Source organism: Salmo trutta, chromosome 24, assembly GCF_901001165.1.
Source record: "Salmo trutta chromosome 24, fSalTru1.1, whole genome shotgun sequence".
Classification (NCBI taxonomy): Eukaryota; Metazoa; Chordata; class Actinopteri; order Salmoniformes; family Salmonidae; genus Salmo; species Salmo trutta.
The window spans coordinates 13,300,483-13,323,839 of record NC_042980.1 but is presented as its reverse complement, the minus strand read 5'-3'; the positions used below and the strand labels follow the sequence as shown (position 1 = coordinate 13,323,839).

Genomic DNA, 23,357 nt, shown 5'->3' with positions numbered 1-23,357 from the left:
GTCAGCCAAGATAAGTTTCTCCTGAGAATCCCCAATAGTATCCAAGGATAGAGAGTTGCTCAAGTTGTTTTCTTATTCAGTCAGGGACACAAATATATCAATGGCTCAGTATAAATGTAAACTGAACATGTTATATAACGATAGAATTGTGGTATATGTGAAGAAAGTATTCTTATCTTGGCAATGAGGAGTAAACCTTTTTCGACAATATGAAAATGTGTCGATATGGGTGTTTATTAAAAGTATCGACTGGATCTGTGAGTTTGAGAGTCCACGCTAGTTTCATAGTTCAGTCATGACGCGACAACAAGCGTACACTTGTGTTGAAGTACGGTTGGGTTCTGCCCTGCAATGTTCAGAGGAGATTGCTTGATGTTCTAGTTTTGATGTGTTAAACTTTCAGTAAAATCTAAGACATGCTTTTTACTTGTTCATTTAAATGACTTTACAATATTGTCTAATTTAATGGCACACTCTGTTGCCATTGTGGAGAGAATCATATGGACCCCTGTGCAAGTTTCCCTCAAATGAATTATTATAACAATCTACACAGGCGGATAAAACAGGACAAGAGGTATTATGTGTAGGGATTTGCATAATGATGATGATTCATTGCTGTGCTTCAGCATTTCTGTATAGCGTTTGATGTTGAGGTCGAAATGTGTGCAGTACTTTATGGACATACATATAAAGTGTAGGAATAAGAAGCTTTGTGCAAATAAAAAAAAGGAAAAAAAAGACAATCATCGGCCAATGAGAATGCAACGGTAGAAGAGTTGAATAGAGATGGAGATTGGCGCAATACACGCATGTGTTTCCTTGTTTTGTCCGAGAGAGAGAGAGAGGGAGAGAGAGAGTGATGGAGGGAGGGAGGGAGGGAGGGAGAGCTCCCAGACATCTAGTAGTGTCTGTTGTCTCTACCCACAGGATTAGGCTGCTTTGTGCTCATGATACTTTTAAGAACCGCCCCAAGTCAGGCTGCAGAAAATGGAACATTTTGACATGAAGCCGTTTCAATTATTATGATGTGGCTATAGTTTTCAGTCAAGCCAAAAGGACTGTGTACGTGTGCATGTGTGTGTGTGCGTGCGCGCGCCCGCGTGGGTTTCCGTTAGATCTTAAAACTGCCCTTTGTTGGTTGGGAGTCTCAGCTTGCTGGTTTTCATTGATCTGCATTGATCTGGTTTTATTTTATTTCTATTTTCAATAAGTGATCGTGTTAGTTGAATTTACATGTACAGTATGTCTTTCATGGTCCACATTTGCTGTGAAAAATTACTCACTTTGGGACTTAAAATCTGGTAAAGACCTTTAGATAGTAATTATGGAGCCTCTTTGTCCCAAGCCTCTACTAGACCAACCTTGAAATAAGTCACTTGAAAATGATTATTGCAACCATTATAAGATAATGGATAGTCATTACACTCCTACTGTCATGTGATCTTGAAACATGATGCATCCATTGTACTTACCGGCCTCTTAATATCAGAACATACGGTTTGTAATGATTTATAGTTACTACAATTTAATATGCATTGTGTCTTGGTTGTTGGCTAAATAATTAGCACATTTTATCTGATAAATGACCAAGCAGGAGGTGAAAGGCATTTTTTCTTTCTTCCTCTATTAATGTCAGTGGAAAAAAACTAACTGGATCTGTTGTTTTGAAGAGAGGTTCATTTCCACAATAATAATTCAAGCCTAGACATTTCTATTTCTCACGTGCCGTGTCTGAGTTTATGACTTCATTCTCCCGTCTCCACCTGATATAAAAGGTATACAATTCATTGTTGGCTATGGCAACTCTCTTAAATAACCAAGGTGCTATAATTGTTTGTAACCCATTTCAAATAAACCACAGACAATGACAATTTGTTTAGTAGAACTGGTGTAATATCACATGTAGAATAGATGTTTTCTTATCCTGAAGCATTGTAAACAAGTCCCTATGTCGTCCATCTAACGCAATCCGCTGGAATTATGCACCTGTACCTGATGGCGGCCCGGGCATAAATAAAAGCAGTTGGATACAAGTTGGATACAACTGAAGTATATTTGGAGACTTGGAAACCTGTTTGTATTTACTGTAAAGTGTAGCAGGCCCACGTGCGCTGGGTAAATGCCACAGTGAGACACTCGCCTCTATTCCCTCAGGCATATATTGTCGGAGGTAAGAGTGCTTTTGCTTCCAGGGAAAGGGAACAGGCACATTGTATCACTGAAGGAGCAGACTGCTTTGAAAGGAATAATCTGTGTTTACTAGATTGAAATGATTACAGCTCTGTGACAGCGGGCTGCCTCTGTGTCTCTGAGAATAGCATCATGAATATTACTGTGATTACAAAGAGTGGCCTTGTCACAGGAAATTGACTGTTTGATTGACAGGCCAACTACATTAATGTAATAATGATAAGTGCACTGTAGATTTACACTCATATCCTGATTGCCTTGGAATCGTCTGGAATCTGTTAACTAGCTTCCGTTCTCTTAATCGGTGTGAAAGTAACCACAATTAACCACAACACCATTATGATGTTGACTGCTGTCTCTGACCATATTCAAAGGTAATTACTTGATTAATTGTGGTTTGAACATTTAATTAGATCACCATACCCTGGAGGTAAGGTGACAAAGTCAGTTTGTTGCACTTTTGAATCCTGAAAGGTTTATTAGTTTGTTATGAGTGTATGGTTCATTTGAATCATCAGATAGCAGAAAATGCTCCGCACCAGCAACAGACAGAGCACATTGCAAACTCTCCTCTGTCAAATTCATTGACAGTGCAGTCTGGCTGAGAAATGGATGGGCTGAACCAGTGAAAAAGACAGTGACTGAGGAAGGCATATCTTTACTAAATGAGGGGTTAAATGGTGCCCTGTGGTCTAAAGATTCGTCGGAATTACTGCCACATGGATCACTAAATTGAGTTTAGATGTTCTTAACTTTATATGTGAGATGAATGGGCTTCAGTTGCCAATACCGATCACTGCTACATATTGCATTAGAATTCTCTCTCCCTCGAAATAGCTCGAGTGAATTTGAATATGAATGAGCTTGTTTTTATTTATACATGTAATTAATGTCTGTCGACAGTATTTGCACGCTTGTCATATCGAGTGGTCTGTGTTTGCAATATAAAAGCAAAAGCTCTCGTAATTATGTTTACATCCACAGATGAAAATCCCAGGGCTGTAATGATCAGTAATTATAAAATATTTTTTCCCCAGCGTGTCTACTGCCTCAGCTGTGACTATAGATTGTGTGCTGTGGAGTGCAGAGTTTGTGCAGCTTAATTATGACATTGTACACGACTAAATGTACCAGTCTGCTTCAGCCCTGCAAAACACTTCCAGTGCATAATCACGCTCAAGTCTGACTTTAAAGAGCTCATTACAGTTCGTTTTCTAAAGAGCGGCTTATTAAACGCAGTTACCTAATAAGCATCTTTGGTGGTGCAAATTGCTGGAAATGTTAATGAGTCTGATTAGGCCACGTTTCAATTACGACAGCTAGCTGTTACCTCAACCCTCCCCCACCCCAAAAGAGCTAGGGAGAGGAGTCCAGCTCTTTATGCTTGGGAACCTCCTAGAAGGCATTGCCCTCTCTCTCTCATTCTCCTATCTCCCTTTCTCTCACTCACACACACACACACACACACACACACACACACACACACACACACACACACGTGCACGCACACACCTACGCATATACACACACAACTCGCACACAAAAAAGGAAAATAAAAAACGCTCTGCCACCCCTGTGCTTCCTTTCAGCAGCCCAGTAATGAATAGAGAATTGTGCAAGCGGCAGTCCAATTTGCGCACTGGGAAATTGGATGGACAAAGCGGAGATCCAGTCCTGTTTGCTTAAAAAATGGCCAAGGCTACCAAGATTAATAGTTCTCAAAAAGGTCAGTGTCTCTGTTTCATCGGAGATGATCACAGTAGCAGAAATTAAACATCATGCAATATCAATGCTTTGTCCTTCGTGATGCCTTTTATTAACATTACGAGTGTCAGATTCAATACAAAAATCGTCATATGTAACTGTCACTAGGGACAAAGAGATTTGGAGGGTGCCATTTTGAAATTTGACCAACAGAGGAGACTGCTAAATTAAACAAAGAGTTTTGTGAGTTGCTAATCAGTGGAATTTGAGCTTAACGTTAAGCCCTCAGGCTGTCTGAAAACATTCCACTAACGGAACAGTCAATAATTATACCAATTGCAAGACAGAGAAAGGAAGCGGTGGAGGTTGTTGTATTTGTATTTCTATAAAGAAGGGATAATGGATGGTGTTCTAACGTAATGTGGACGTAGAAACTCATTATGCAAATCTAAATTATACTGTATGTCTATGGGCTAAAACAACATCAGGCATGAACCTGGTTTGTGTGGCATGTGTGTGAATGTTAATTTACTGACCCCCTGAATGTCTTACCCTTCCTTAGGAGTTAGTGTTAGGAGCAGTTTGTGACGTACTGTATGGATACGCTCAGGGGTGGCAGGTAGCCTAGTGGTTAGAGGGTTGGGCCAGTAACCGAAAGGTTGCTGGATCGAATCCCCGAGCTGACAATGTAAAAATCTGTCGTTATGCCCCTGAACAAGGCAGTTAACCCACTCTTCCCTGGTTGGCTGTCATTGTAAATAAGAATTTGTTCTTAACTGACTTGCCTAGTTAAATAAAGGTTAGAAAAACACAGTTGTCCATGCTAATGTCCACCATGATGTGTGTAATCACATTTCATGTGGTTATTGGTTCAGATTAATGTCTTTCAAGTGTCCTCATATTCCCTGACTGAATGTCATTGCTAGGCAATGATACAGTTTTCTAACCGAACCAAGTTTGTTTATAGTTTGTCACACACGTTTCAAAGTGAAGTGTTCTGTCCCTTTCTACAGAGAGAGGGATGGCTCTCTGCCCTCATCCACAGTTCAGTAGATGTTCACTTACTTGCTGTATTTAAATCATTTGGCTTTTTTGCTGGCTTTCCATTTCATTAAGCAACTGATGATAAGGGATCTGATCTGAAAACTTTGCAAGAGGATTTAAAGGAAAAATATATTTCTGCACTATGTACAGTTATTTGTACTATGGTGATATTGACAATGATACAGTGGTGGAAAAAGTACCCAATTAGGTACTTGCGTCCCACCTAGTCAACAGCCAGTGGAATCGCGTGGCGTGAAATACAAATACCTCAAAAATGCTATAACTTCAATTTCTCAAACATATGACTATTTTACACCATTTTAAAGACAAGACTCTCGTTAATCTAACCACATTGTCCAATTTCAAAAAGGCTTTACAGCGAAAGCAAAACATTAGATTATGTCAGGAGAGTACCCTGCCAAAAATAATCACACAGCCATTTTCAAAGCAAGCATAAATGTCACAAAAACCAAAACCACAGCTAAATGCAGCACTAACCTTTGATGATCTTCATCAGATGACACTCCTAGGACATTATGTTATACAATACATGCATGTTTTGTTCAATCAAGTTCATATTTATATCAAAAACCAGCTTTTTACATTAGCATGTGATGTTCAGAACTAGCATACCCACCGCAAACTTCCGGTGAATTTACTAAATTACTCATGATTAAGGTTCACAAAATACATAACAATTATTTTAAGAATTATAGATACCGAACTCCTTTATGCAATCGCGGTGTCAGATCTTAAAATAGCTTCTCGGCGAAAGCACATTTTGCAATATTCTGAGTACATAGCCCGGCCATCACGGCTAGCTAATTTGACACCCACCAAGTTTGGCCCTCACCAAACTCAGATTTACTATAAAAAAAATTGGATTACCTTTGCTGTTCTTCGTCAGAATGCACTCCTAGGACTTCTACATCAACAACAAATGTTGTTTTGGTTCCAAATAATCCATACTTATATTCAAATACCTCCGTTTTGTTCGTGCGTTCAGGACACTATCCGAAGGGTGACGCGCGAGCGCATTTCTTGACAAAAAATGTCAACATATTCCATTACCGTACTTCGAAGCATGTCTAACGCTGTTTAAAATCAATTTTATGCTATTTTTCTCGTAAAATAGCGATAATATTCCAACCGGGCGACGTTGTATTCATTCAAAGGCTGAAAGAAACAAATTGAGAATTCTCATGAACACGCTTCTCAGTCTCACTGTTCCCAGGCTGACCACTCACAAACAGAGCTGCTGTACTTCGCCCAGAGACTGCAGACAACACATTACACTTTCTGGCGCCTTCTGAGAGCCAATGTAAGCCTTAGAAAATGTCACGTTACAGCAGAGATGCTGTATTTTCGATAGAGATGCAACTGAAGGACAACAAATTGTCAGACAGGCCACTTCCTGTATGGAATCTTCTCAGGTTTTGGCCTGCCATATGAGTTCTGTTATACTCACAGACACCATTCAAACAGTTTTAGAAACTTTAGAGTGTTTTCTATCCAAATCTACTAATTATATGCACTAATTATATGCGGCCGTGCAAATACTGCCCCCTAGCTCCAACAGGTTTTAAGTATCAAAAGTAAAAGTACAAGTATGAATAATTTCAAGTTCCTTATATTATTAAGCAAACCAGACTTCATAATTTTCTTGTTTTTGGGGGGTTACAGATAGCCAGGGGCACACGAACACCTAGACATCATTTACAAACGGAGCATGTGTTTAGTGAATTCGTCAGATCAGAGGTAGTAGGGATGACCAGGGATGTTCTCTTGATAAGTCTGGGAATTAGAACATTTTCCTGTCCTGCTAAGAATTCAAAATGTAAGTAGTTTTGGGTGTCAGGGACAATGTATGGAATAAAAATTCCATAATTCTCTTTAGGAATGTAGTGAAGTACAAAAAGTACAAAAAGTTTGAAAAAAATATAAATTGTAAAGTAAAGTACAGATACCCCAAAAAACGACTTACAGTTGAAGTCGGAAGTTTACATACACCTTAGCCAAGTACATTTAAACTCAGTTTTTCACAATTCCGGACATTTAATCCAAATAATAATTCCCTGTTTTAGGTCAGTTAGATCACCACTTTGTTTTAAGAATGTGAAATGTCAGAATAATAGTGGGGAGAATGATTTATTTCAGCTTGTATTTATTTCATCACGTTCCCAGTTAGTCAGAAGTTTACATACACTCAATTAGTATTGGGTAGCATTGCCTTTAAATTGTTTAACTTGGGTCAAACATTTCGGGTGAATTTGGGGGAATTCTGGCCCATTCCTCCTGACATAGCTGATGTAACTGAGTCAGGTTTGTAGGCCTCCTTGCTCGTGCACACTTTTTCAGTTCTGCCCACAAATTTTCTATAGGATTGAGGTCATGGCTTTGTGATGGCCACTCCAATACCTTGACTTTGTTGTCCTTAAGCCATTTTGCCACAACTTTGGAAGTATGCTTGGGGTCATTGTCCATTTGGAAGACCCATTTGCGACCAAGCTTTATCTTCCTGACTGATGTCTTGAGATGTTGCTTCAATATATCCACATCATTTTCCTTCCTCATGATGCCATCTGTTTTGTGAAGTGCACCAGTCCCTCCTGCAGCAAAGCACCCCCACAACATGATGCTGCCACCCCCATGTTTCACGGTTGGGATGGTGTTCTCCGGCTTGCAAGCCTCCCCCATTTTCCTCCAAAGATAATGATGGTGAATATTGCCAAACAGTTCTATTTTTGTTTCATCAGACCAGAGGACATTTTTCCAAAAAGTATGATCTTTGTGCCCATGTGCAGTTGCAAACCATAGTCTGGCTTTTTTATGGCGGTTTTGGAGCAGTGGCTTCTTCCTTGCTGAGCGGCCTTTCAGGTTATGTCGATATAGGACTCGTTTTACTGTGGATATAGATACTTTTGTACCCGTTTCCTCCAGCATCTTCACAAGGTCCTTTGCTGTTGTTCTGGGATTGATTTGCACTTTTCGAACCAAAGTACATTCATCTCTTGGAGACAGAACATGTCTCCTTCCTGAGCGGTATGACGGCTGTGTGGTCCCATGGTGTTTATACTTGCGTACTATTGTTTGTATAGATGAACGTGATACCTTCAGGCGTTTGGAAATTGCTCCCAAGGATGAACCAGACTTGTGAAGGTCTACAACATTTTTTCTGAGATCTTGGCTGATTTCTTTTGATTTTCCCATGATGTCAAGCAAAGAGGCACCGAGTTTGAAGGTAGGCCTTGAAATACATCCACAGGTACACCACCAATTGACTCAAATGATGTCAATTAGCCTATCAGAAGCTTCTGAAGTCATGACATCATTTTCTGTAATTTTCTAAGCTGTTTAAAGGCACAGTCAACTTAGTGTATTTGAACTTCTGACCCACTGGAATTGTGATACAGTGAATTATAAGTGAAATAATCTGTTAAACAATTGTTACAAAAATGACTTGTGTCATGCACAAAGTAGATTTCCTGACCTACTTGCCAAAACTATAGTCTGTTAACAAGAAATTTGTGGAGTGGTTGAAAAACCAGTTTTAATGACTCCAACCTAAGTGTATGTAAACTTCCGACTTCAACTGTAAGTAGTACTTTCAAGTATTTTTACTTAAGTATCTTACACCACTGCAATGATGTATGTTAAATGTTGTTGAAGACTGTCTCTGGTGCCCAAATATGTATTCTATCCAATGTATTTGATTATGCAAAACCGTAACTTTATATTGTAAGTGTACTGATAATGTAATAAAAGCCGTTAAAATCAGAGCTGGAATATTGTTTGAGGCCCTTATACACTCGAATGTGTTGTTGCAGAAAGAATGTACCACTTGAAATATCTTACTTTTTTGCATTGCTACCTCACCACCCACATGCGTCAAGAGGACTTTACTAAGAGGACTAATAACCTAGAACATAAAGGATGAGTAATGCTAGAGATATCAAAAGGTCTAAAGGTACTGACATCAGTGAAAGTAAATTTTTGAGTTCCCAAGACAGCTACAGTACAAACTGTCCCCTGGAACACCAACAGCACTGAATGAACAAATATTAGGAACACCTTCCTAAAATTGAGTTGCACCCCCTTTTGCCATCAGAACAGCCTCAATGTATTGGGGCATGGACTCTACAAGGTGTCGAAAGCATTCCACAGGGATGCTTGCCCATGCTGACTCCAATCTTTCCGAAAGTTGTGTCATCGGCTGGATGTCCTTTGGGTTGCGGACCATTCTTGATACACACGGGAAACTGTTGAGCGTGAAAAACCCAGCAGCGTTGCAGTTGTATGGTAATAAGTTCTAGCCTGGCACCTACAACCAGACCTCGTTCAAAGGCACTTAAATATTTTGTCTTGCCCGTTCACCCTTTCATTGACACACATGGACAACCCATTTCTCAATTGTCTCAAGTGACATCAATAAGGGATCATAGGTTTCAGCTGGATTCCCCTGGTCAGTCTATGTCATGGAAAGAGCAAATGTTCATAAGTAGTTTTTTGGAGTATCTGTAGTTTACTTTACAATTTATATTTTGGGCAACTTTTACTTCACTACATTCCTTTACAAAATATTGTACTTTTTACTCCCTACATTTTCCATGACACCCAGAAGTACTTGTTACATTTTGAATGCTTAACAGGACAGAAAAAGTGTCCAATTCACGCACTTATCAAGAGAACATCCCTGTTCATCCCTACTGCCTCTGATCTGACGGACTTACTTTTACTTTTGATACATATTTAGAACCAAATACTTTTAGACTTTTACTCAAGTAGTATTTTACTGGGTGACTTCCACTTTTACTTGAGTAACTTTCTATTGAGGTATCTATACTATTACTCAAGTATGACAATTGGGTACTTTTTCCACCACTGGATTTGCCCCAAAAATAGCATTTTGTATTCAGGACAAAAAGTGAATTGCTTTGACACATTTTCTGCAGTGTTACCTGAGTGCCTTGTTGCAAACAGGATGCATGTTTTGGAATATTTTATTCTGTACAGGCTTCCTTTTTTCTCTCTGTCAATTAGGTTAGTATTGTTGAGTAGCTACAATGTTGATCCATCCTCAGTTTTCTCCTATAACAGCCATTGAACTCTAACTGTTTTAAAGTCACCATTGGCCTCATTGTGAAATCCCTGAGCGGTTTCCTTCCTCTCCAGCAACTGAGTTAGGAAATACACATGTATCTTTGTAGTGACTGGGTGTATTGATACACCATTCCGAAGTGTAATTAATAACTTCACTATGCCCAAAGGGATATTCAATGTCTGCTTTTTATTTTTGACCCATAGGTGCCCTTCTTTGCGAGTCATTGGAAAACCTCCCTTGTCTTTGTGGTTGAATCTGTGTTTGAAATTCACTGCTCGACTGAAAGACCTTACACATAATTGTATGTGTGGGGTACAGAGATGAAGTCATTCAAAAATCATGTTAAACACTATTATTCCACACAGAGTGAGTCCATGCAACTTACCATAACAAAAGGGTCGAATACTTACTGACTTAAGACATTTCAGCTTTAAATTTTTTATTAATTTGTAAACGTTTTGAAAAACAGAATTTCAATTGACACAATGGGGTATTGTGTGTAGGCTAGTGACCAAACATCTCAATTTAATCCATTTTAAATTCAGGCTGTAACACAACAAAATGTGAAAAAAGTCAAGGGGTGTGAATACATTCTGAAGGCACTATGTATTCTTCTCTGTTTCAAATGGTACTGACTTGTTATGTCTCTCAGATCAGTGTCTTGTTTTATAGATTGTATTGCCTGTGAATAGAGTTTCAGCTAGTCTGACAGGGCTTTTTGCCTTGTGCTTTTCTTAATCATTAGCTTGGATGGCTGACAGCCATGTGAGCCATAGCATGGATCTCTTTGACTAAAACCTTGTAAATTAACACAATTAGCGCAGCATCATCCTGCTAATTAGCTCCTGGTGTCTGGTGTGGCGGCTGGGCATGCGGCTGGGAGGGAGTCATGGCGGAATCCACGTTCTCGTCTGTTACTAGACAAACACTGCGCTGTAATCCGCCGCTGGATGCTCTTTGTTGGTTTCCTAAAGCCTTGGATAGGGATAGCTACTGGGCAATTTCATATGATGCTGCTGCACGTGTGGCTGGCTAAGTGGTGGATCAATGCAGCAGGAATGGATGGTTTTGCAATGTGATTCTGTGTTTACTAATAGAGTTTCATGTCGGATTCGCTTTGATAAGCAATGTGTGTGTGTGTGTGCGTGTGTATGTGTATGTATGTGTGTGTGTGGCTGTGTATCTGTGTTTCTTTTAATACTGTAAACACAATGATCTGTTTCTTTCTTGGGTATATCTTTCTTTGATAATCCCATGCTGAGTCTAAAATGACAGCATATGTAACAACTTGTGTTTGCAAATTGAGTTTAGGACTAAACTCGATGGTGCCTTTTGAGCCCTGGAGGCAATGAAAAAGATAGTCTGGGAAGCGAGAAAGACAAGTACAGCATGTTTTTTCTCTCTCACCATGTAGACTGGGAAGCAGTAGGCAGACACAAGGCCGTTGTAATTCATGCCGGGCAGTGGGGTTTGTGTGATGAAAGCAACAGAGCGCTGCCTGGGAGATTGCTTTGCTGCACTCCTCGAAGCAGATTTGAAACTGTCTCGGAATGCCTTAGATGAGAGTTGGATTATAGACTGACCTGCAATGTCTATGTCATTCTGTTCTGTGCAGGGTGCATTATACTGTGCTAACCAGGTGTTGGGTCCCAAATCCACACACTGCCCATGATGTAATTGCTCAGCAGTGCCTATTTTACAGTAGAGGAAGTTAGTTGTATAATGGTATTGGGATTTGGGATATATTTGTCAGTTCATTCATTGCTACAAAGGCAACTTTTCCACCATGTTAAATGTACCAACTTCTAGACACAACATACTGACAACGCAAGAAAACTGACAATAAATAGCAACAACTATCTGATGGTATTTTTGACCCGTCTCTCTTTTTGTCTGGTGTTTAGGCCTAAAGATGCAGTGGACCCCAGAGCATGCACAGTGGGCTGAGCAGCACTTTGATATCTCCTCCACCACACGCTCTCCTGCACACAAAGTGGAGGCCTACCGGGGGCACCTGCAGCGCACCTATCAGTACGCCTGGGCCAACGACGACATCTCTGCACTCACCGCCTCCAACCTGCTGAAGAAATACGCAGAGAAGTACTCTGGGATTTTAGAGGGTCCGAGTGAGCGAGCGCTGCTCTGCTCCTATTCCGATGGCACTCCTGGACTCCTGAATGGACGTAAGTCAGAGAGTGAGTCCTGGCAGGAGGGGATTTACCCAATGAACTGCGCTCCAGATGTTATATCTGTGAGCAAATCTGGAATGACAGCTGCCCTTCCCCCAACAGACGTGTCGGCCAGCATAGGTAGCACCCCAAGGGGGGCCAGCAGCCTGACCGAGCCCAGCTATTCCAGCAGTAACTGTGGGAGTCACACAGCCACCAGTCTACACTCTGGTCTGTCCTCTCAGGAATACGCTACGGGCTACAATGGCTCCTACCTGCACTCTAGTTACAGCGGGCACACCGCCTCAGGCCTCCCCTCTCCATTGCACAATGCTGGTCTCCTACAACCCCCGCCCCCACCCCCACCACCTCCCCCTACTCTAGTGCCCAGCTACAACGCGGGGTCTCCCAACCTCTCCAACTACAATTATCCTCCGACAGGGTATCCCCCACAGACAGCTGTTGCCCCTAGCTATAGCCCTGGGGGAGCCCCACCTCCCTCTGCCTATCTCCCATCAGGCATCGCAGCTCCCACCCCCCTACCTCCCTCTACACTCCCTGGCTATACCTACCAGTCCCATAACCATGCACCAATTGCACCAACACCTTTGAATGGCAGCTCAGCCAACTCATTGAAAAGAAAAGCTTTCTACATGACGGGGCATGGAGATATGGACTCCAGCTATAGTAATTTCAACTACAACCAACAGCGCTCCTCACAAAGCCCTATGTACAGAATACCAGACAACAGCATCTCAGACTCAAGCAGAGGGAATGGATTTGACAGGAATGCTGATCCGTCATCTTTAGCGTTTAAGCACACGAAGCAGCCAATATCCTCAGATCAGCAAAGAAAATGTTGCAGTCAGTCTGGCAGAGCATTAACCCCTCCCTCCTATGGATCAACCAAAAGCTCTGTGGGAGGCCTGAGATCGGGTGAGTCCTTTGGAAAGTTTGGAACCCCCATAATGAGTGAGCACAGTGAAGAGCACAGACAGCACCTCTCCCATTCCATAGCAGGGTCGGACATTGGCAGCGCTACCTCATCCAGCCACGCTGCAGAGGAGCAGCTGAAGAACAGTGATGCCAACCTCGTGGAGTTGGTCACCACAGAGATCCTTCAGCCCGGTCCCCCAGTAGACTGGAATGACATTGCAGGTCTGGAGCTGGCCAAAGCAGCCATCAAAGAAGAGATTCTGTGGCCCATTTTGAGGCCAGACATGTTCAGTGGACTTGCCACATTACCTCGGAGCCTCCTTCTCTTCGGACCTCAGGGAACAGGCAGAACACTGCTGGGCCGCTGCATGGCCAGCCAGCTGGGGGCTGCCTTCCTGCGGCTCAGTGGCTCAGCCCTGGTGACCAAGTGGCTGGGTGAGGGAGAGAAGATTGTCCAGGCCTCCTTCCTGGTAGCCAGGTGTCGCCAGCCCTCAGTGGTGTTCATCAGTGAGGTGGACATGCTGCTGTCGGCCCAGCTCAGCGAGGAGAGCCCAGTGAATAGGATCAAGAGCGAGCTCCTCGTGCAGCTGGACAGTGTGCTGACCTCAGCTGAGGACCACGTCCTGGTGGTGTGCTCCTCCAGTAAGCCTGAAGAGATCCAAGAGTCCCTGAGGAGGTACTTCACCAAACGGCTTCTCATCCCCCTACCCGACAGCACAGCACGACACCAGATAATCAGCCAACTGCTCTCACAGCACAACTATTGCCTCAGTGACAAAGAGTTGTCACTGCTAGTCCAGAGGACGGAGGGCTTTTCGGGACTGGACGTGGCACGGCTGTGCCAGGAGGCAGTAGTAGGACCGCTACATGGAATCCCAGCTTCTGACCTCTCAGCCATCCATCCCAGCCAGATGAGACCAGTCTCTTACCAAGACTTTGACAATGTATTTAGCAAATTCCAGTCCAACATATCACAAAAAGAACTGGACACATACACCGAATGGAATAAAATGTTTGGTTGCAGTCAATGAAGCTGACGCATTAGAACATGTGGGAAGGAAACCCCTTTCAGAGGGATACCATTTAGAATTCTCAGTAAACAGGAAGTGGACAAGAGAATAATACAGGTAGTGGTGACTTTAACACCTGCAGTACAGTAAAGGCGTAAAGGCAGGCCTTAGAGAAGCAGAGGCATGCTTTACACAACGGCTGGCAATCTGCACACAACACATAGAGAAATATTATTTTCATGCTTGAAACTGATTAGGCCAAGCATCGCCTACCAAGGTGCAAGTGGGTAGACTTTAACAGGATGAAACCCCTGTGTGTATATATCATTCTGCTGTTCTGGAGATTTAGTTGCTATCAAGTGCCTGAAGTGGTGCTCTTTTATTTTATAATATTATCTCTTCGCCTCACAATCTACATTGATGGCATGTGCTAATATAAAAAGCTTTAATATGAGACAAAAACTACAAAATTGCTTTTTTTTTCCATTGAAACAGTATTCCTCAACTGTGTCTGTTTTGTGCTCTCTGTGGACAGTAGAAAGTACACGTGTTACTGGTAATCTCAACCCTAATTTATAGACATCATTTATTTTGATGTTCTCTCTTTATGAAAACTCAGGAAAGTGATATGTACAGTACCTCAAAGATTGTTTCAAAAGCACTAAACATTTGGCTTGGGTTTGAATTTGCATTATCAAAAATGGAGGGTTACGGTACCTCGAAAGGCTAAAAATGAGTATGACATTGAATGTACCAGAGTAATTCTGGAGTATTTGGAAGACAAAAGGAGAAGGGTCGTGTTTTTCTTTGCAATTTCCCAAGTGAAGAATCCTATTGTGAATATAGTTTTATTTGATATGTGACAAAGATGAAGAAATGACATTTCTTTTATCAACTCCAACACATTCGACCGGCCTTCATCGACCGGCCACAGTACATTAAGAGAACACATTTTTAGGATGTCTTTTTTTGTTAAACCTCATCTGTAGGAGAAAGCATTGCATATGTATTTGTCGAATATTATCAGCAGCTTAAATTTGTATCTCATCTGCAGATAAAACTGTCAGGCCACTTGCGGAGAAATGTGTAAGGCTGAAAACGAGCCTCACGAGGTTGAATCAGACCGTTTCCCCCAAGGTATTTCATTCCATCCCGCTGCTGTTTTATCATTAATGAAAACGAAGGATTATGTATGCCCTAAGTTTTCTACCTCAGTTTATTCGTTTTCTCTGAAAGCAAAATCTAAGGGTAGGGCAAGATGACAGAGCCTATTTCACTTATTAAACTATGAAGCCTTTTGAGGGAACAAAAAAAAGCTGCCTTGCTGACAACAAAATCAACTTAAGTTAGTGTTACACCGGTGTAGTCCCCATTTCATAGACACCTATGTACATGGAGTATTCATTTCTCAGAACATGAGCAGGTTGGTCTTGAAAAGGGGTCTGGAGACGTGTGGCCGTTAACCCTATCTTTAAGCCCTTGTTCTAGGGTCATTTCTTACAGCAAAGCTATGTTATTGCTAACTATCAGTGTTTAGTAATATGCCAGAAAAGGCCTGATGAATGCATGAAAAAGCCTTGCATTTATTTTTTATTTTTTTCTTCCTATAGCAGTATGAAAACTGTTAGAAAGCACTAGTGCATTGAAAGGGATGCCCTACAGTACCACTGAAAACTATTATCAGTACAGTGCAGATGCACTGAGGGATCTTGCGTTTTTTTGTTCACCTGCATTTCAAAGTGATATTTTCCCAATTTGTGTTTCATATATCTTATATTTACATATATCTTAAATTGTTTTTGCTCTTACTCAGCTTATCGTGTTCACAATTACAAAATATATTTGTTTACCTCCAATGACGGCATTTACTGAGCAACAGGAGGCTGTAGAATCAACTGTCTATGACTTTCATGTTCTAGTGTAGTCTTATGACAAACATTAACCTGGCAACAACTGCTTTTTCAGTTACACTATTATAAAGAATAACAGCTGCACAAGAAACAACACTTCAACAAAGCACCTACATTGATGAATGGCCCCAAAATGTATTTAATTTGATCTTTGTATCCAATTTTGCTATATGGCTTTTATTGCCATAGATAGATAGGATAAAAGTCCCCTGAAGTTAAGTGTATTTAACCAAATGCACTTTTGAAGCTTTTTTTTGTCATGCAATAATTTGTTTTCAAGCCAAAGTGAAATCAACAGTTTTATTTTGACATAAGATATTTAAACTGAAACTGTCAATTACTTACTTTAATAGCGAGTTAAGCAATTTTGCTTATGCCAATAGGGCATGTTTATTCATGAATTTAAGGCAGCGCAATTAAGCTGTTCAACAAGTTATTTATACATTACAATACACTACATTACACTAATTATAAGAGCAGTAGAACAGGAAAAACGAAGGGATGAGAAAAAAACTTCACTAACACATCCAAACAAATACAGTTTCTCGAAGTTATTTAGTTTGGAGGACAACAATGTAAAGGACAGGCCTTTAAGTACAACGAACTGGCTACAGAAAGGTTGATAAGCACATCTCTTCTCCTTCATTTCTGACAATGTTAATCACTTGAATGTTGCTTTCCAGCCTGTATCACTGTCCCTCTGGGTGGGCTTTGCACAGCGCTGCTTTAGATGTCGGCTTCATCTTTATGTAGTCTTATCTGTTTTCTATTTAAACGTTGTTCTTTATAACCATTTCTACCTCATTGCTACATATTGTACATGTAGTACTTACGTTCTGTCTTTTTGAATGTCATGCATTTGTACAAAAATAAATAAACAAAACAACAACAAACAAAAAAAAACGCTAAAAGAGAAATGGACAAAAAATGAACAGCTTACCTCTGAAAGACGGTCCTTAACACTGAACAGTATTAGCAGCAGAACTGAGAAGACACATTAGTGAGTGTGAAGTTGACGATAATGCACACATACTTGAGATACTGACTTCTATGGGACATATAGGTACTCATAATGCCACATTTCTGCAAGTATATTGTGGGTTGTATAGGTCTTTCTCTAGGGTCTCCAATGCAAATTCCGTTTTTAAACTAGAATGACTTGCTTTAATATTTTGTGAATTGTTGTAGTGCGCATGTTAATGTGTCTTTGTGTGCACTTACAATTCAATGTGTAAGTGTGTTGGGTTAACATATTTAGATATGTGAAATTACAAATTTATACATTTCATACATATGTACAGGAAATAAACTTGCACATGTGTACTCAATGTACATTTGCTATTGATATATACATATTAAAATGCACCACATACAGTACAGTACATGTTTATATGTGTGTATGTATTGCCATACCTACAGTAAACGTCAATGTATTTTCATCTATTCCAAGGTACAGTACAAAAAAATAAAAACATAAAATATTGAATAAAGATGTTTTTTTCTGGAAACCAAATGTGTTTTCTTATGTCTCCACTCTCTCATTGGTTAGACTCGATTTGATTAGATGTGTGGACATGTCCATGTTTGCAATGTGTGTTAACAATTTCAGTTCTGACATTGATAATGTTAGTCAAGAGACATGACATTTGGAAACGTCAGTTATTTATTGTATAATACCTATACAATGCACGACACATGATGCTCTCTGAGACAATTCGTTTCGATTTATTTTCAAGGTTTTGTGTTTCTTAATAGAAAATTGCCTAGACTGTGTAATTGTAATCCTTCCATTAACCAAATGTGTTGTTTTTCAGCCATTAAAATGTTATGATCACAGGAAAGGAGAAGGATTATACAATCACACCCCTCAGTTCATAGCTCCACACTGCCACTGATTCTCTTTATGTAAATTGCACATTTATGCGTCGATTTTCAATTTTTTTTGATGGTATCATTATATAGTTGATGGTATGTGCGTAGGAAGCTGCTGTACAATTAACATTAAGGAAAAAAGTCACAGTGCATTTTTATGCCCAGTTCTGTTTCATTTGTAATGCTGTGTCTCTTTTTCTGCAGTGGGCACATGAAAACAAGTCGGGCTAATGGATGCGTTTCAACCGGATTTTCCTCCATTATACAGGAAACAAACCTGGGCCTAATCAGAACAATGACGGTTATCAAAAGCAGAAAAAAAGTGAAATATTTGTATTAGCTGTTTCTGTGTGTTGACATTTGTAATTTATGTCTTTAGTACTAATTATGGACAGAGAGAACAAGCATACTTCAAATAAAAGTCTGAATTTCAATTTTTACCTACAGTTTTATGGTCTATTGTGGTAGTAAACATGTGTGAAGTGTTACTGAATAACCTAGATCAGGGAAAGGTAACTGGCAGCCCGCGGATACTTTCTTTCCTTCATTTTTTGGGGTTTACTCGTCGGGGTCTCAACTTAACTCTTGAGAGTTAGAATAGTAGAATACACAAGGTGCCCTTTCGAAATGTGGATGCGTTTCAGCAGTTTTTCTCTTGTTATGTCAGTCAATGAGTGTCACTCCATTAGCCCATGTCAGCTAAAACATTTTTTATATGCAAGTTAGTCTAGCCAGGGAATCTCCCCATTGATTTTGTTAATCACTCTCACTCAAATATCATATTAAAAACGTCAAACATTTCTCTCCGCCCTTCGGCAAAATGTGTGGAATTGCAGGAAATTAGCTGTAGAACTGCTCATTTTTCTTTCCCGCCCCATTGCAAAATTAGTGCGTTTATAAAAAATGTGTTAGAATATTACAAAATCTTTTCTCCACCCCATGGCAAAATGTGTAGAATTTGGGGGGACAAAAAGGCTAGGGCCAGCTCTGATTGCATATGTGGGTATGGATGTGGGTACTGCGGCCCCACCCCCATCAAAGTTGATCATCCCTAACCTAGATGATGTGGGAAATTATTGCTACCTACCTGTTCTGTTGACCACCATGATTGTCTTTTGTGTTCAAGAAAGTCTTGAAGATAAGCTTCCAATTTTACAACGTAGAACCCTATGCTTCTGTGCTCACAGTGCTAATGCAGATCTTTATTGGAGTGAAAACGATCATCCCTTTATATATGTTAAGTCACAACCTATTGGCTACACATTTTCCTTGGGCAACTGTGCTAAACTAAGTGAATGTGGAATCTCCCACTTTGCCTATCTCGAAATGGGTAAGTGTCAATATTGCTACAATAAACATTTAGTATCAGACCAATGTCCTCCATATTGTAGCTAGGCAATTGCTTGTTAATTCTTCTGTACGAATAGTAATTATAGTAGTAATAATTTAGTATTTAAAAAATGTCAATATTATTTTCCACCACAATTTTTTCACAACTTCATCTAAATAATGGTGTTTCTTTCTCCCGTTTGTCACCCACTGTGCTTCTCTAGCCATTCCCCTGTCTGATGCAATACTAGGACCTGGTTAGCAAATATTGTTTCCTGATTCATCTGCTGCTGTACCTCCCGTGTTGCCATTCATCAGAACAATGGTTTCTTTCAATCATTATTGATCCGTTTACACATTCACATATTGGTAGACACTCTTTTTTTTTATTAACCTTTGTTTTCATTTTTGACATATACTGTACAGTATATCTCACCTACCTCCTTTATCAGACATTTGAACAGACATTTTGCCTTCTGCTCTTTTGTTCCCCCCCCATAACATTTTTTAACCAGAGCATTTGACGAGGAAAGAAACTCCATGCTGATAAGAGGGAAATAAAGTTGTGTCAAACAAATTACACTCAAGTTATTAGTGGCTATTTTGTAAATATCAAAGATCCACTTGTCCCAGTGTTCAGTGGTTCATTTGCATTCTGATGAAACTGAAGTGGATGTGTGTGAACTCCGGGGTTATCTTCGGTGCTGCAGTGCTGAGCAGCCGAATCAGACAGCCCAGCAACCGCGTGGCTCGAGAGGATGAGCCACGGACCTCTCTCAAATCACTTCCTTCATAACAATTAAAATATGCAAAGTGATAATTTTCCTTAAGTAGCCTTAAATGTGCAATCTATTTAAATGTGAGGGAAATTGCCTAAAGCTTTTGGTGTGTGTGTGGGGGGATGAATAAATTATGCAAATAACATAAAGGACTCTTGAAAGCCTAATTTTTCTGTAATAAGCATACTGTTTCATTTAATATTTTGCCTCTTATTAAAAATGACAGTTCTTTCGCACTGTCTGATGGCTATATCTGACACAAGCCCATGGAAATGACTGCTAGACTATAAATGCAAAATCATTTTGGTAGCTTTTACATGATGGTTACATTCACAAAGTAATTATGCGCTGGAGAGTCCAGAAATAAGGTTTAATTACACAGTAATCGTCTCTGATGGACACTGGAAAGTGTGAGCACTGCCAGACTGCAATCCATCAATGCCAAACCCCTGGCCACTTTTAATTCCTCCTCATTTGCATCATAACCTCCGCACCAAGTTGCACAAATGCTGTTAAATGTTAATAGGACCTGTCTTTCTACTCAAAATGAATGCTTAAACCATTTCATCTCTCCCCCCTCGCTCTATTTCTCTCCACCCTCCCTCTCCAACATCCACAGTCCATATCTCCTCTCTCTCTCTCTCCATTCTCACGAGCCCCCCCTGCCCCCCCACATAACTAGCTCCTCTTCAGGAGGAACGTTCAGCAGATGAGACAGTGCATGGTCACTGCTGTGCTAATTGGGAGCAGCATGTAAAGTTTTATCTCTCAAGTGCTAACAAACCGTACAGACGGTTCCAATGATGGGTCTGCGTTTTGTGTGTGTTTGTGTGTGCGTGTGTAGTAAGTGTTGTCCACAATGTGGTGTCGTGTGTGAGTTGGCCCTGAAGTCGTATTTAATTCCTATCCTAAGGGACCAGGCAAAATTACATTTGTATTAATTGAATATTGTAGGTGGTGTTGTGTGTGCAGCAGACAGATTACCGTTCCTCTTTAGAGCTCTGTGTGGTTGATTAGAACTAGACTGTCTCATTATCTGTGTCTCAACCGTGCATTAAAACAACACCATTTGTTTTACTAGGGATTACCTAGTGTGTGTACTCTATACAGCTTTGCTTTCATTGAGGTGGTATTAAACACAGTAGTCTACTGTACCACGACAAACACAGACTATACGTTTTGTCATAGTCCGTGTACACTGAGTGTGCAAAACGTTAGGAACACCTTCCCTAATATTGAGTTGCACCCCCTTTCTCCTTCAGAACAGCCTCAATTTGTCGGGGCACGGACCACAAGGTGTCGAAAGCGTTCCACAGGGATGCTGGCCCATGTTGACTCCAATGCTTCCCACAGTTGTGTCAAGTTGACTCGGTGTCCTTTGGGTGGTGGACCATTCTTGATACACACAGGAAACTGTTGAGCATGAAAAACCCAGCAGCGTTGCAGATTTTGTCTCAAACCGGTGCGCCTGGCACCTACTACCATACCCTGTTCAAAAAGCACTTCAATTTTTGACTTGCACACTCACCCTCTGAATGGCACAAATACACAATCCATGTCTCTATTGTATCAAGTCTTAAAAATCCTTCTTTGACCTGTCACCTCCCCTTCATCTACACTGATTGAAGTGGATTTAACAGGTGACATCAACAAGGGATCACAGCTTTCACCTGGTCAGTCTATGTCATGGAAAGAGCAGATGATCCTAATGTTTTGTACTCTCAGTGTACATTAATATTATTGGCTAATAATATCTGACACGTATATATATATATATATATATATATATATATATATATATATACATATACATGTCCTAAAGATAATAAATGTATTTCCTCAGATTTTACAACCAGAATGAGATTAAGCTTGTTTTGCCCATACAAGTAGAGCAAATCTTGATTTGAAAAAGTAATCAGATGAGAAGAAACAAAACGCATCAGTTATCAGAAATACCGAGGTCATTTATGGAGACAGCAGGAACTGAGGAAGATCACTTTGTAAAATAATATGAATAATTCAATAATAACGGTATCAGTAAACATGCCTTTTGCAATGCATTAAATTATATTTGAAACAAAAACTTTTGAAAGGGCCACATGTTCACTGTTTCTCAACTCCACCAAAGGAAAATAATGTATTTACACATTTTCAATTCAACCCAGCATTTATATGTATTCAAACAATTCCCAAACCAATCGATACAGCCCAGCTGCTTCAACCCCCTACTGTATGATCTGTGAGCTGAGCTGAGCTCTTGGAGCTATAGAACTCTATAGCCCGGTTCTCTTCTGACTCCAGGCTAGATGGAGAGAGAATCACAGAGTCTTGATGACTCTGAGACTTTGATAGCCTCCAGCTTGCCTGCCACTCCCCACCTCCAATTAACAGTCAGCTGAGCCGCAACCAGTTAAGGATCCACAACTTTTCCCTCTCCATCTGCCCATCACCAAGGAGGATAACGGTCTGACTAGGGGTCCAGGGGTCAGCAAAGCCAGGTTTAGCAGCCCGAGATAGGGGAAAGTGAGGGGAATCTCAACGTACCACCTGTAGTTTATCTAAGCTACAGGTGACACTCGGGCCGCCCCCAGGTGGTGAAGATAGGAAACAACATCTCCACTTCACTGATCCTCAACACTGGGGCTCCACAAGGGTGCGTGCTCAGCCCCCTCCTGTACTCCCTGTTCACCCATGACTGCGTGGCCATGCACACCTCCAACTCAATCATCAAGTTTGCAGACAACACAACAGTAGTGGGCTTGATTACCAACAACGACGAGACAGCCTACAGGGAGGAGGTGAGGGCACTCGGAGTGTGGTGTCAGGAAAACAACCTGTCACTCAACGTCAACAAAACAAAGGAGATGATCGTGGACTTCAGGAAACAGCAGAGGGAGCACCCCCCTAACCACATCGACGGGACAGCAGTGGAGAAGGCATAACGTTTTAAGTTCCTTGGCATACCGTCGGCATACACATCACGGACAAACTGAAATGGTCCACCCACACAGACAGTGTGGTGAAGAAGGCGCAACAGCGCCTCTTCAACCTCAGGAGACTGAAGAAATTTGGCTTGTCACCTAAAACCCTCACAAACTTTTACAGATGCACAATCGAGAGCATCCTGTGAGGCTGTATCACAGCCTGGTACGGCAACTGCACCGCCCACAACCGCAAGGCTCTCCAGAGGATGGTGCGGACTGCACAACGCATCACCGGGGGCAAACTACCTGCCCCCCAGGACACCTACAGCACCTGATGTCACAGGAAGGCCAAAAAGATTATCAAGGGCAACAACCACCCGAGCCACCGCC

The 23,357-nt window shown here is 41.0% G+C and overlaps 1 protein-coding gene across 3 annotated transcripts in view; it reads left to right on the top strand.

Annotated features, from left to right (window-relative positions):
- Nucleotides 1–17,571, top strand: part of LOC115160721 (fidgetin) — a 36,598-nt gene extending 19,027 nt beyond the window's left edge. For all 3 annotated transcript variants that reach the window (XM_029711043.1, XM_029711041.1, XM_029711042.1), the window contains one exon: nucleotides 11,944–17,571. In XM_029711043.1, coding sequence (XP_029566903.1) covers nucleotides 11,952–14,174 — 2,223 coding nt within the window. In that variant the 5' untranslated portion in view covers nucleotides 11,944–11,951 and the 3' untranslated portion in view covers nucleotides 14,175–17,571. The remainder of the gene's footprint in view (nucleotides 1–11,943) is intronic.
- Nucleotides 17,572–23,357: the final 5,786 nt, after the last annotated feature.